Source organism: Schistocerca nitens, chromosome 3, assembly GCF_023898315.1.
Source record: "Schistocerca nitens isolate TAMUIC-IGC-003100 chromosome 3, iqSchNite1.1, whole genome shotgun sequence".
Classification (NCBI taxonomy): Eukaryota; Metazoa; Arthropoda; class Insecta; order Orthoptera; family Acrididae; genus Schistocerca; species Schistocerca nitens.
Genome location: NC_064616.1, coordinates 860,708,006 through 860,721,416, shown reverse-complemented (window position 1 = coordinate 860,721,416; position 13,411 = coordinate 860,708,006). Strand labels below are relative to the sequence as shown.

At 40.9% G+C, this 13,411-nt stretch overlaps 1 protein-coding gene across 1 annotated transcript in view; it reads left to right on the top strand.

Annotated features, from left to right (window-relative positions):
• LOC126249453 (nose resistant to fluoxetine protein 6-like) overlaps window positions 1-13,411 on the top strand; it is an 82,471-nt gene that overhangs the window by 45,113 nt on the left and 23,947 nt on the right. The window contains exons 10-11 of the mRNA XM_049951106.1: window positions 9,323-9,452; window positions 10,808-10,982. Of these exons, the coding sequence (XP_049807063.1) occupies window positions 9,323-9,452; window positions 10,808-10,982 (305 nt within the window). The remainder of the gene's footprint in view (window positions 1-9,322; window positions 9,453-10,807; window positions 10,983-13,411) is intronic.

Sequence of the window (13,411 nt, the reverse complement as noted above, 5' to 3'; positions counted from 1 at the left end):
CAAAATGCGGTGCATTACTTTCCGGGCAACCCTCATATTTTAGTGGGCTAACGCCCAGGACGAAAACTTCCGATAACTGCGGCTCTTCGGTTGTAGTCTGTACTTGTCCGTATCATCTCGGCCATTTTGAGGTTCTGATTGTTTACTAGATACCTATGGCTTTCAAGAGCACTAATCGCGACCTCCGGCGGAACTGCGATGTGGAGGGAAACTCAAATTGAAATTTGTTCGGATTTAAGAGCCGCATCCTGCACCAGATGTAGAAGTATGAGACCGGAATTTGGTTGCAATAATCACACATCTGTATTTTGAAATCGATAAAAAATATTTTATTCAGAATAATCTCCATTGCTATTTATTCATTTCTCCCACCTCTCCTGCAGGCTATGTACGTCAAGCCGAAAAAACAGTTCTTCTTTTGAAGCGAACCAGTTAGCATACATTTTCATACGAATTAAAGTGTTATTCAGCGAGAGCGTGTCCCAGTGATGCAAATAGATGATAATCGGACGGAGCCAAGGCTGCAGAATAAGCCGCATGCCCTAGCATTTCCCAACTGAACGCCTCGATCGCGTCCCTGACTTTGTGTTGCGTTTTTCCGTACTCCGGTCGTTTTTCACGTAATGTACGACATAAATCTATCATTTACTGTTGGTAGCGATCAGTGCTCATAATAAAAGGCACCCTTATGATCCCACCAAACACAGAGGATTGTCTTCTTTCCAAAGAGATTTGGTCATGCAGTGAATGTCGATGGTGTGCCTGGATTCACCCATGATTTATGACGCTTAGGATTCTCAGAATATATCAGTTTTTCATCACCTGTCACTATTCGGCGAAGATACTACTTTCTTTTGTATCTGGCGAGCAGCATTTCACAAGTGGTTTTTCGATTTGCTTGCTGTGTTTCTTCAGTTCATGCGAAACCCATTTTACCGTGCGACTGCTACGGTCGTAGGTTCGAATCCTGCCTCGGGCATGGATGTGTGTGATGTCCTTAGGTTAGTTCGGTTTAAGTAGTTCTAAGTTCTAGGGGACTAATGACCACAGCAGTTGCGTCCCATAGTGCTCAGAGCCATTTGAACCATTTTTTCGAAACCCATTTTCCCACTTTCTGCACCTTTCCCGTTGCTTTCAACCGTCCAGAAACGGCTTTCTGTGTTACATTCAATAGTTCCGCGAGTTCCTGTTGAATTTGACTATTATCTTCACGCAGTAAGGCCTGCAATTCGTTGTCTTCTAACTTTCTCGGTGGTTTCCCTCGCTCGTAGTATCTCACGTCAAAATCACCACTTTTGAATTTTTTGAATCATCCGGAACACTTTGTTTTCCCAAGAGCATAATTGCCGAAAGCGTCGACAAGTATTCGATGCGATTCTGCAGCAGTTGTCTTCAAATGATAACAGAAAACCAATGCTGTCCGCAAATCGTAGTTCGTAGTCACAAAACTCGACATGTTTACGGGCTTAAAACACATACCGATGTATGGAACTTCGGTTACTGTTTGCTGACATTCGTCCTCCGGGGGCTGAACCGCACAATAACCCTGAAAGAGTGGTTCAGTGTGGGGCGGCGGAGACGTGGACTGCGATAGTCGTCGTGAGGTTATGGACCACTGCGGCTGCGGCTGCGGCGGGGACGAAGCGTCTCCGTCGTTTCTAGGCCCCCAGTTAACATACAATATAAGACAATCAGATGTAGCCTCCACCACTCACCGTCAAACGGGAAATTGATGAAGTTGTAGATGTAGATAATCTGTTGTAATGCATTACTTGATTTATGTTGAAATATTTGAAATTCCATAACAACATAGATGATCTAGTTCTGTTACAGAGGGAGCAAATTTAAGCTCTGGGTCTCTTAAGATGTTGGGAGAACTGGGGCTAGGATAGTGCAGTTGATACCCTTCATGCTGTATTGAAGCCGTTCAGAATGGAGACAATGAAATCAAAATTGTCGGATACATTTGACCAGTGTGTTTCGCTTGGGACAGGTTCTTCAATGTGGTAGACAGTTTAGTGGAAAAGAAACACGTCCGGTTGTCTATACGCTTCGTCGCCCGTAATTCATAAGACGAGCTGGGGAAAGGTGGATATAACTTTGTGAAACATCCTGTAGTCGCATTTTGTGACGTAGTGGTGTAGAAACATTGGGGACGCGCCTGGTCGCTCTTCAGTCTACAGACCTACAAATGAGGGAAATAGATGAATACAATCCGGCAACCTGCCACGCGTCTATCCTCCCTCCCTCCCTCCCTCCTTTCCATACCCTCTCCACCCTATACAACACCACAACACAATTTATCCCTTATACGGTTCTACTGCATATACATGAGTACCACTTCATTTAATAATAAACATTAAGTTTATACCACTGAAACACTATGTTTAATAATCTTTGATTTTTCCATCCCCAGCAACTTGGAAGCTTTTAGTCCTAGAGAAAATATGAATAGGACCCTTTTTGTAGGAAAGCTAATGTAGTTTAAGATCTTGGTTAGAAGCCGCATTTCTCGAGTTATTAAAGAAAAACATTAAAAAGTGACACTTCAACGCCCCCTCCCTCCCTCCCCCCTCCCACCCCCACACTCATACTCCTCCGACCAGAATTTTTAATAGGCTATGTTGTACATGTCACCACCTCCTATCATTGTAAAAAAATTGCGACTACACGAATTTTTTTTCTCCTAATTTTCCTTCGTTGACTGGACTAAAGACAACCATTGTCGAGTGACGGTCAACTGAACATTCGAGAACGCGCAAGTCATCATGGCGGGGGTCGAAGCATGGCGTCGGAAAATTTCTGCAGCGCTGGCGTAAGGATACGACGAGATAGAACTCAAAGTTAGATGCAGTTTGTGGGGCAGACGCCCCATAGCAACAATCAGGTGGACCCATCCCAAGACCTGAAGCCAGGGAAAATAAAAATAGTCCATCTGAAGAGCCAGCATGAGGGTAAAATTATTTGAACTGGCATTCAAAAAGAATCTCCACTGGAGGAACCAATGTAGAACTCTGTGTTATTAGAAGCGAAATTAGTAAAGTGGATGGTCTGACATCACAGAAGCCCGAAAAGTTATAAATGGTGGATGACATACCAAATGCTGCAATGCAATAAGCCATCATTTTTCTCAGTAGGAAGTACATAAAACTTTGTATGCCCACAATGACATCAGTTCTAAGAGATAACAGCTGCAAATGGTCTTCAAGTTTCCGAACATAACCATTTGCAATCAGAGGATCCAGTCCATTCCATGTAAACACAGCCCACACCATTATGGAGCCACAACGAGCTTGCGCAGTGCCTTGTTGACAACTTCGGTCCATGGCTTTGTGGGATCCTCGCCACACTCGAAACCTACCATCAGCTCTTACCAACGGATATCATGACTCTTCTGATCAGGCCACAGTTTTCCAATCGTCTAGGATCCAAGCGATACGGTCACGAGCCCAGGAGAAGTGCTGCGAGCAGTGTCATGCTGTTAGCAAAGGCAATCGCGTCGATCGTGTGCTGGCGTAGCCCATTAACGCCAAATTTCGCCTATCTGTCCTAACCCGTACGTTCGTCGGACGTCCCAGATTGATTTCTGCGGTTATTTCACGCTGTGTTGCTTGTCTGTTAGCACTGACAACTTAATGCAAACGCCGTTGCTGTCACTCGTTAAGTGAAGGCCGCCGGCCACTGTGTTATCTGTGCTGAGAGGTAATGCCAGAAATTTGGTATTCTCGGCACATTCTTGACAGTGTGTATCTTGAAATATTGAATTTCCTAACGATTTCCGAAAGAGAATGTCCAAAGTTTCTAGCCTCAACTACCATTCCGCGTTCAACAGGTCCGTTAATTTCCGTTGTGCGGCCATAATCACGTCGGAAACTTTATCACATGAATCATGTGAGTACAAATGACAGCCCCGCCACTGCACTGCCCTTTTATACCTTGTGTTCGCGCTACTCCCGCCATGACTTTTATCACCACAGTGTAAAACGACTCCAATCTTTATGAAATGGTATCGTGCACGTTCTGCTTGCAAAACAACCATCTTTCATGAAGTTACCTGTGGAGGTTCGCCCCAATATACTATAGGGTTCAAGTGTTAAGAAACGCTTGCATATTTCGTTAAGAGAATGTCTAAGAAATACAGAACAAGATAAAGCTTAATATCAAGAAATCAGCATACAATGGAGCTCAAAACACCGAATTAGAAAAGTTCTGTAACCAAAAATGTACTCTATAATGGTTACAAACATGAAAATCTCTTCCACTAAATAAAACAAAACATTTCAAATGGGCGCTGCTCGATGACATGATTCGAGAGCACTATTCGCGATCCTGAGAAACAGCTATGCAAGGATCTGGAAAAGTCTTTAATAGCTACTAATACCATACAATTCGTCTTCCTAAGGCACAAGGGCGTCCATACTAGGGGCAAGCCCCGAAACCCCCCCACTTAGCTCGTAATGAAAGGAAAAAGTACAGTGCAGTTAGGTTTCCAGAATGAGACTTTCACTCTGCAGCGCAGTGTGTGCTGATATAAAACTTCCTGGCAGATTAAAACTGTGTGCCAGACTGAGACTCGAACTCGGGACATTTGTCTTTCGCAGGCAAGTGCTCTACCACCTGAGCTACCCAAGCACAACTCACGCCCCATCCTCACAGCTTTACTTCTGCCAGTACCTCGTCTCCTACCTTCCAAACTTTACAGAAGCTCTCCTGCGAACCAGTAATTAATGATCCTACTTTTAAATTGGGAGCTGCTTAACAATAGTTAATTAAATGTAAAACAAATAAAACTCAAATTCTATTTAGATTTTTTACTAAAATAAAAAATGATGAGTCAATGAGAATGTTGGTTCTGCCAATTCCAAATGCTTCTTTTTTTAATATGTATTCTGTTTGTTGTCAGCTAATGCACATCGCAAGTCACACACAATGTTCATCCAGCTCTACATGTCTCTTCTGATTGCTACCATAGTCAAAATATGAAAGTCTACTTTAACACCTGTAGATTGTGGCATAGAGAATCACTATTCTTACAAGTTCATCCAATAGTAAAAGCTTCTAGCCATTGATAATTCATCAAAATAATACAGTTCTTTTTTTACAAAATCCATTTTTAATTTATTGTCTTTGTGAAGTTCAAGAAATTGTAATTTTGCTTGACATTTACCATCCTAAAACATTCCCTTACTAACCAAAAATTATCTTAGAACCCAGACATGTACTTGTCAATTTTCCAGTCAGGAAAACAGTTTCTGTTAGTCTATTAGGGGATAGAGTTGTAGCCTTCCTTAGTACACTTTTCAGATTTTCACCTCTAGCCAGCCATCCCTGTAATGGAAGTTTAATATATTTTCTTATACCATGTTTATATGATGACATTTAATTTTTATCTACTGCAGTCTTTTTCTAAAATTACAAAAAATACTTTAAGAAATTAAGGTTTCCTAAGGGTGAAAACATGTTCTAAGGTCATGTACCTAGGAACATACAGGGTGTTTCAAAAATGACCGGTATATTTGAAACGGCAATAAAAACTAAACGAGCAGCGATAGAAATACACCGTTTGTTGCAATATGCTTGGGACAACAGTATATTTTCAGGCAGACAAACTTTCGAAATTACAGTAGTTACAATTTTCAACAACAGATGGCGCTGCGGTCTGGGAAACTCTATAGTACGATATTTTCCACATATCCACCATGCGTAGCAATAATATGGCGTAGTCTCTGAATGAAATTACCCGAAACCTTTGACAACGTGTCTGGCGGAATGGCTTCACATGCAGATGAGATGTACTGCTTCAGCTGTTCAATTGTTTCTGGATTCTGGCGGTACACCTGGTCTTTCAAGTGCCCCCACAGAAAGAAGTCACAGGGGTTCATGTCTGGCGAATAGGGAGGCCAATCCACGCCGCCTCCTGTATGTTTCGGATAGCCCAAAGCAATCACACGATCATCGAAATATTCATTCAGGAAATTAAAGACGTCGGCCGTGCGATGTGGCCGGGCACCATCTTGCATAGACCACGAAGTGTTCGCAGTGTCGTCTAAGGCAGTTTGTACCGCCACAAATTCACGAAGAATGTCCAGATAGCGTGATGCAGTAATCATTTCGGATCTGAAAAATGGGCCAATGATTCCTTTGGAAGACATGGCGGCCCAGACCGTTACTTTTTGAGTATGCAGGGACGATGGGACTGCAACATGGGGCTTTTCGGTTCCCCATATGCACCAGTTCTGTTTATTGACGAAGCCATCCAGGTAAAAATAAGCTTCGTCAGTAAACCAAATGCTGCCCACATGCATATAGCCGTCATCAATCCTGTGCACTATATCGTTAGCGAATGTCTCTCGTGCAGCAATGGTAGCGGCGCTGAGGGGTTGCCGCGTTTGAATTTTGTATGGATAGAGGTGTAAACTCTGGCGCATGAGACGATATGTGGACGTTGGCATCATTTGGACCGCAGCTGCAACACGGCGAACGGAAACCCGAGGCCGCTGTTGGATCACCTGCTGCACTAGCTGCGCGTTGCCCTCTGTGGTTGCCGTACGCGGTCGCCCTACCTTTCCAGCACGTTCATCCGTAACGTTCCCAGTCCGTTGAAATTTTTCAAACAGATCCTTTATTGTATCGCTTTTCGGTCCTTTGGTTACATTAAACCTCCGTTGAAAACTTCGTCTTGTTGCAACAACACTGTGTTCTAGGCGGTGGAATTCCAACACCAGAAAAATCCTCTGTTCTAAGGAATAAACCATGTTGTCTACAGCACACTTGCACGTTGTGAACAGCACACGCTTACAGCAGAAAGACGACGTACAGAATGGCGCACCCACAGACTGCGTTGTCTTCTATATCTTTCACATCACATGCAGCGCCATCTGTTGTTGAAAATTGTAACTACTGTAATTTCAAAAGTTTGTCCGCCTGAAAATGTACTGTTGTCCCAAGCATATTGCAACAAACGGTGTATTTCTATCGCTGCTCGTTTAGTTTTTATTGCCGTTTCAAATATACCGGTCATTTTTGAAACACTCTGTATATTTGACTGAAGTTTTAGCTATTGCAATCAAGAAAACCTTGTCAATACATATTTAATAGTTTATCTGTATTTTTATACTCTTCTACATACCAGTAATCAGTAAATGAAATCAAACTAAGCAGAAGTATTATCCAAACTAGTTAAGATTTAAATACATTTTGAAATGCATGCTATTGGAAACTTACACAAATTTTCATTTTCAAGGCAGGTAAAATTGTTCAGGTATTACAGAAACTCAGTTCATTTGCACGTATCATATGTGTAATGGTAAAATACCTCCTGTTTCACGGCACAAGATGTTGTTTGCCCAGCAGAGTATGCCTTAACTGTCCACAGGTTACATAAAAAGTTCTAAAAATATACAACATTTTACTCATCATAAAATTCTGTACCAGTATGTGGAGAATTAAAATATATACCAAATAACTTTAATATTTTATATAGCACTTACATTTGTAGAACATGAAATACAACTGCTGCACAAAACACACCCTCATTTGCAACAACAACAAAAACTTTAGAAAATGGCAGAAACTGCTTATAGCGACCTCTAGTGTGCATTCCTTTGTGCAATTCTAAAATCAGTCAGTAGACTAAAGTAAGGACCAAAAAACATTATGTGTTCCTACGTGCACTATCCTCTAGGTACAACACTTTCCCCTCCTAATGACAAATGATGACTACAATCCTGGATGTATAGCAAATATAAACACAAGTGTAAAAATAGCCAACTGTGCCTTTAGTAAATTGAATAAGTTTTCAAAAGAAGCTCCAATGTTATGAAACTGAAAGTTTACAATCAGTGTTTATTACCAGTTTTGACTTATATCAGTGATAAATTGATTTTTTTATATGAAAACCATTCATAAATTAGGGGTTTCTATGTGAACAGTTGAGAAATGTGTGTTGAAAAATATCAACAGAGAGGGAAAACAGATTAACAGATTAGAGAACAGACTTGTGAGGATGATTTAATTATGACTGTAATGAAATAATGTAGAGATGGGTTCTACTTCTAGCTGGAGAGATAGGTGACAAAGTCCAAAGGAAACTCTTTACTGGGTTTCAAGAAATGAGAAAAGGCTGAGAATACAACCTAATGGATGATGAATGATATGACAATCAAGTTATAAAATACACAAGAGTGAGAATGGATGTGTATTTCTGATTTTAGTGTTCCAACTTAGTGTGACAGTAATTAGTCAGAACTTTATGTCACATAAACTTGATTCTCCATACCCTTTTATCAAGCAGTATGCTTGGTTTCTTAAACTACTTTGTTAAAATAATTTTAAATATATTGTAAGGAACAGACTGGGCCATTGTTGGGAGTCTGTTGAAAAACCTGAGGCCAAGATATTTGTGTCTGTTAAGAACCTTAGCTAGCCTACTGTTGGGTAAATCAATTTTAGCAGATATTTTTCTACAGCCTAATCAATTTACCATCCAGTTTTTGTGTTTTACTTGTGTATTCATAAATTAGGGGTTTCTATGTGAACAGTTGAGAAATGTGTGTTGAAAAATATCAACAGAGAGGGAAAACAGATTAACAGATTAGAGAACAGACTTGTGAGGATGATTTAATTACGACTGTAATGAAATAATGTAGAGATGGGTTCTACTTCTAGCTGGAGAGATAGGTGACAAAGTCCAAAGGAAACTCTTTACTGGGTTTCAAGAAATGAGAAAAGGCTGAGAATACAACCTAATGGATGATGAATGATATGACAATCAAGTTATAAAATACACAAGAGTGAGAATGGATGTGTATTTCTGATTTTAGTGTTCCAACTTAGTGTGACAGTAATTAGTCAGAACTTTATGTCACATAAACTTGATTCTCCATACCCTTTTATCAAGCAGTATGCTTGGTTTCTTAAACTACTTTGTTAAAATAATTTTAAATATATTGTAAGGAACAGACTGGGCCATTGTTGGGAGTCTGTTGAAAAACCTGAGGCCAAGATATTTGTGTCTGTTAAGAACCTTAGCTAGCCTACTGTTGGGTAAATCAATTTTAGCAGATATTTTTCTACAGCCTAATCAATTTACCATCCAGTTTTTGTGTTTTACTTGTGTATTAACATCCTAAGGTTAAAAGTGCTTAAATAGTCTTTAACACAGAGGAGCCAACTATACATATAGAGGGTACAGACCACCATAATAATAATCTCTTTGAAATGATCTTTACATATCTCTTATGAGTCTGTTAATATAACAAATGATATATTTTTTTCTGTGCCTGGTTAGTGACATTTATATTTCTGTTAAATTTTCCCTCAGCATTCAAGAACCATTTGCTCTGTTTGATCAACTTTATGACAAACCATGGACAAGGATTGGCCCATATCTAGTTGGAATGGCAACAGGATGGATTCTACTCAAAATAAAATGTGTCATCAGGATACCTTTGGTAAGTAGGAGACAAAAATATTTATTTACCTTTATTTCTGTAACATAATCAGAAATAGCTCAATTTGCACTACTTCTGTAGCTTATTCAGAAACATCTGAATTTACACCCTATAAGCAACATTCAAAAATACAAATTGTTAGTGATTTAAAATCTGCACAATAAGCATATGATCTGCTTTATTCAGGGGGAATTATCATACATCAACAGATTTTCCCAGAAGTGGATAATAACTAAAGTAAAAAGGAATCTACATTTAAATTAACAACTCCAGGGATGGGGAAAGGTATTATGAATATATCTTCAGAAATAGTTAGCCTCTCTTCATCACCTAAGCAAAGGACTTGTACACATGAAGACTGAGAATCAAATCCTCATCCGCACATCCTTAAGGAGGTCTCGCATAATTTCAGACACAGGTGAATGCCCAGATTGTAGTTCTACAATGTCGTGACTGGTTCCCTTACTCAGCTGAACTAACACTCCACCTCTGAAGGATTCAATGTTGATGGTGTGTCATTGAGTGAGCTTCCTTGGCTCCATTATCAGTTTGTTACACTTAAATGTCCAAACACATCTTTTTTATATCTACAGTGAAAATTTTCCTGTAAATAATACCTTATGAACAACATGTTTGCAAAGCATGTATCCATTGGAATTCAGGTACAATTCTGCAGTTTCAAATTCACATGACAGAAGAAAATAATCATAATTATTTGACGTCACTGTCATTTTGAAATGGCTGGCTTTGTCTCACTGCTGTCTTAAATTTTGAAAGTATGAACCTGTACTACAATACAGAGACAGCCCTAATACTTTGAAAGCTTTTCTTACTTTTGGCCTCAGGAAAGCAAGTAATGGAAAACTGAAGTCTGGAGCTCTTCTTGTTCAGGGTGAGAACAGCTTCAGCACAAGGTCAGTGGAGGTGCCTGGCAGAAATAACCTGAGAAGCAGATAATATAAACTGAGAAAACATTTTGCACCACATACACTCCTGCTCATTAAAATTGCAACACTGTGAAATGGTGATCCTAAAAGGGTTGTTCACATCATCCTACAGGTGAACTGTTGTTCTCCTTTTCCGTAAAGTTTCTGATGTTTTCCAATATCAGTATTTAAATTATTTTAGATCTGAAATATCTCTTTATTTTACACAAATTAGTAATACCACTTTCCTCTCTTGACAGTTAGTGCTGCATGTGCAAGATTTGGTTTATCAAAAAAATTAAAAATTAAAAAAAAATGCATAGCTTGTCTGAACCTCATGCTGTCACAATCCAGTACATATTCTAGTTTACAAAATGAAGTTTAATTCACAGCTATGGTAAATATAACTGAATCTTTTTCACTTTTCAGATGTGTGTTTTCATGGGATGGGTTGCATCACTGCTTTGCCTTATCAGTTTAGTGTATGGGCTTCCCCTATCCAAGCTGGAAGTCTATGCATCAGCTTCTTATGTATCTCTTGGACACACTGCCTGGTGCCTAGCTCTTGCATGGATCACAATAGCCTGTTGTGCTGGCTATGGAGGTAAGCTGGACACTGAATGTTTTAAATATATTTGCTAGTCATAAAGAATATTTTTGCCAGAGAGCATGATAGAGGATATGATAAACATAGCCATCTATATAACTGCCTAAGGCATGACATGGGCCAATAGTTCCTTTCTGTGAAAATGGAATACTTCCCTTTCTGTATGTATTCTCCTATATATTCTACAACAAAATCTTCTGTACAGTTCAATGCATATCCTTAAAAATGTTTGGCAATTATTGGTAGAATTATGCAGAGCCTAAACACACTTGTGAGCATGCTTTCACCCTGATAACACAAGTGACACAATATGTCATGGAGTTTGCAAGAGTGCTGGTCCAGGTTTACAAAAAAGGCAACACTGCCAATATTTAAACTGTAGTCAGATTTTTAATTTCACATACTCACACACAGTGACCAGTTTTCATCTCATATTGTCAATACATTCTCAGAAAATAAGGTCAGTTACTTACATAGACTCTATGGATCTGATCTATTTACATGTGTGACACTATTAATAACAGTTCTTTTAAACGAAATTGCATAACTAGCTGCAACTTGACTGCTTAACAAAGACTCAATTTGACAGTAACTTAGCAGTGACTGTTCAGAGAACATGACTCAAGACAAGGATACTACTGACAGAATTGTACTGTGGGTTAACACTGATTGACTCAGGCACTGTCCATGGTGTTTATTTGAAGACTCATGTAGGAAAGTTTTTACAAAATGTTAAAATACAAATCAATTTGATACTTAATAATGACATGAAAGATAAGAATTGTAGGTGACACATGCATTCATGAGGCAATGAATTTTTTTGCCTAATTATTACTTGCATATTCTTTAAATGACATTAAATTTAGGTTCTACTTTTATAAGTAGATTTCCAGGTGTAGACATTTCTCCCACATTTTCTAATAAAGGCCAATCAAATCAATCTAGGAACCAAAATTCATGCTTTACACATCTCTTTAATTGACACATTTTTCCAGTAATAGTAAACATTTTTAGAAAAAGAAAATTTAGGGCTACAATTGTAACATTGGATTTTTGAAAGGGTTGCTTTGTACTATTTGGACAATCTATGTTTCATATGATAACATCCTCTTTGAGTGGAAATATTGCCTAAAGTACCAAATTTTGAAAGAAGACATAATACACTCCTGGAAATTGAAATAAGAACACCGTGAATTCATTGTCCCAGGAAGGGGAAACTTTATTGACACATTCCTGGGGTCAGATACATCACATGATCACACTGACAGAACCACAGGCACATAGACACAGGCAACAGAGCATGCACAATGTCGGCACTAGTACAGTGTATATCCACCTTTCGCAGCAATGCAGGCTGCTATTCTCCCATGGAGACGATCGTAGAGATGCTGGATGTAGTCCTGTGGAACGGCTTGCCATGCCATTTCCACCTGGCACCTCAGTTGGACCAGCGTTCGTGCTGGACGTGCAGACCGCGTGAGACGACGCTTCATCCAGTCCCAAACATGCTCAGGGACAGATCCGGAGATCTTGCTGGCCACGGTAGTTGACTTACACCTTCTAGAGCACATTGGGTGGCACGGGATACATGCGGACGTGCATTGTCCTGTTGGAACAGCAAGTTCCCTTGCCGGTCTAGGAATGGTAGAACGATGGGTTCGATGACGGTTTGGATGTACCGTGCACTATTCAGTGTCCCCTCGACGATCACCAGTGGTGTACGGCCAGTGTGGGAAGGAGATCGCTCCCCACACCATGATGCCGGGTGTTGGCCCTGTGTGCCTCGGTCGTATGCAGTCCTGATTGTGGCGCTCACCTGCACGGCGCCAAACACGCATACGACCATCATTGGCACCAAGGCAGAAGCGACTCTCATCGCTGAAGACGACACGTCTCCATTCGTCCCTCCATTCACGCCTGTCGCGACACCACTGGAGACAGGCTGCACGATGTTGGGGCGTGAGCCGAAGACAGCCTAACGGTGTGCGGGACCATAGCCCAGCTTCATGGAGACGGTTGCGAATGGTCCTCGCCGATACCCCAGGAGCAACAGTGTCCCTAATTTGCTGGGAAGTGGCGGTGCGGTCCCCTACGGCACTGCGTAGGATCCTACGGTCTTGGCGTGCATCCGTGCATCGCTGCGGTCCGGTCCCAGGTCGACGGGCACGTGCACCTTCCGCCGACCACTGGCGACAACATCGATGTACTGTGGAGACCTCACGCCCCACGTGTTGAGCAATTCGGCGGTACGTCCACCCGGCCTCCCGCATGCCCACTATATGCCCTCGCTCAAAGTGCGTCAACTGCACATACAGTTCACGTCCACGCTGTCGCGGCATGCTACCAGTGTTAAAGACTGCGATGGAGCTCCGTATGCCACGGCAAACTGGCTGACACTGACGGCGGCGGTGCACAAATGCTGCGCA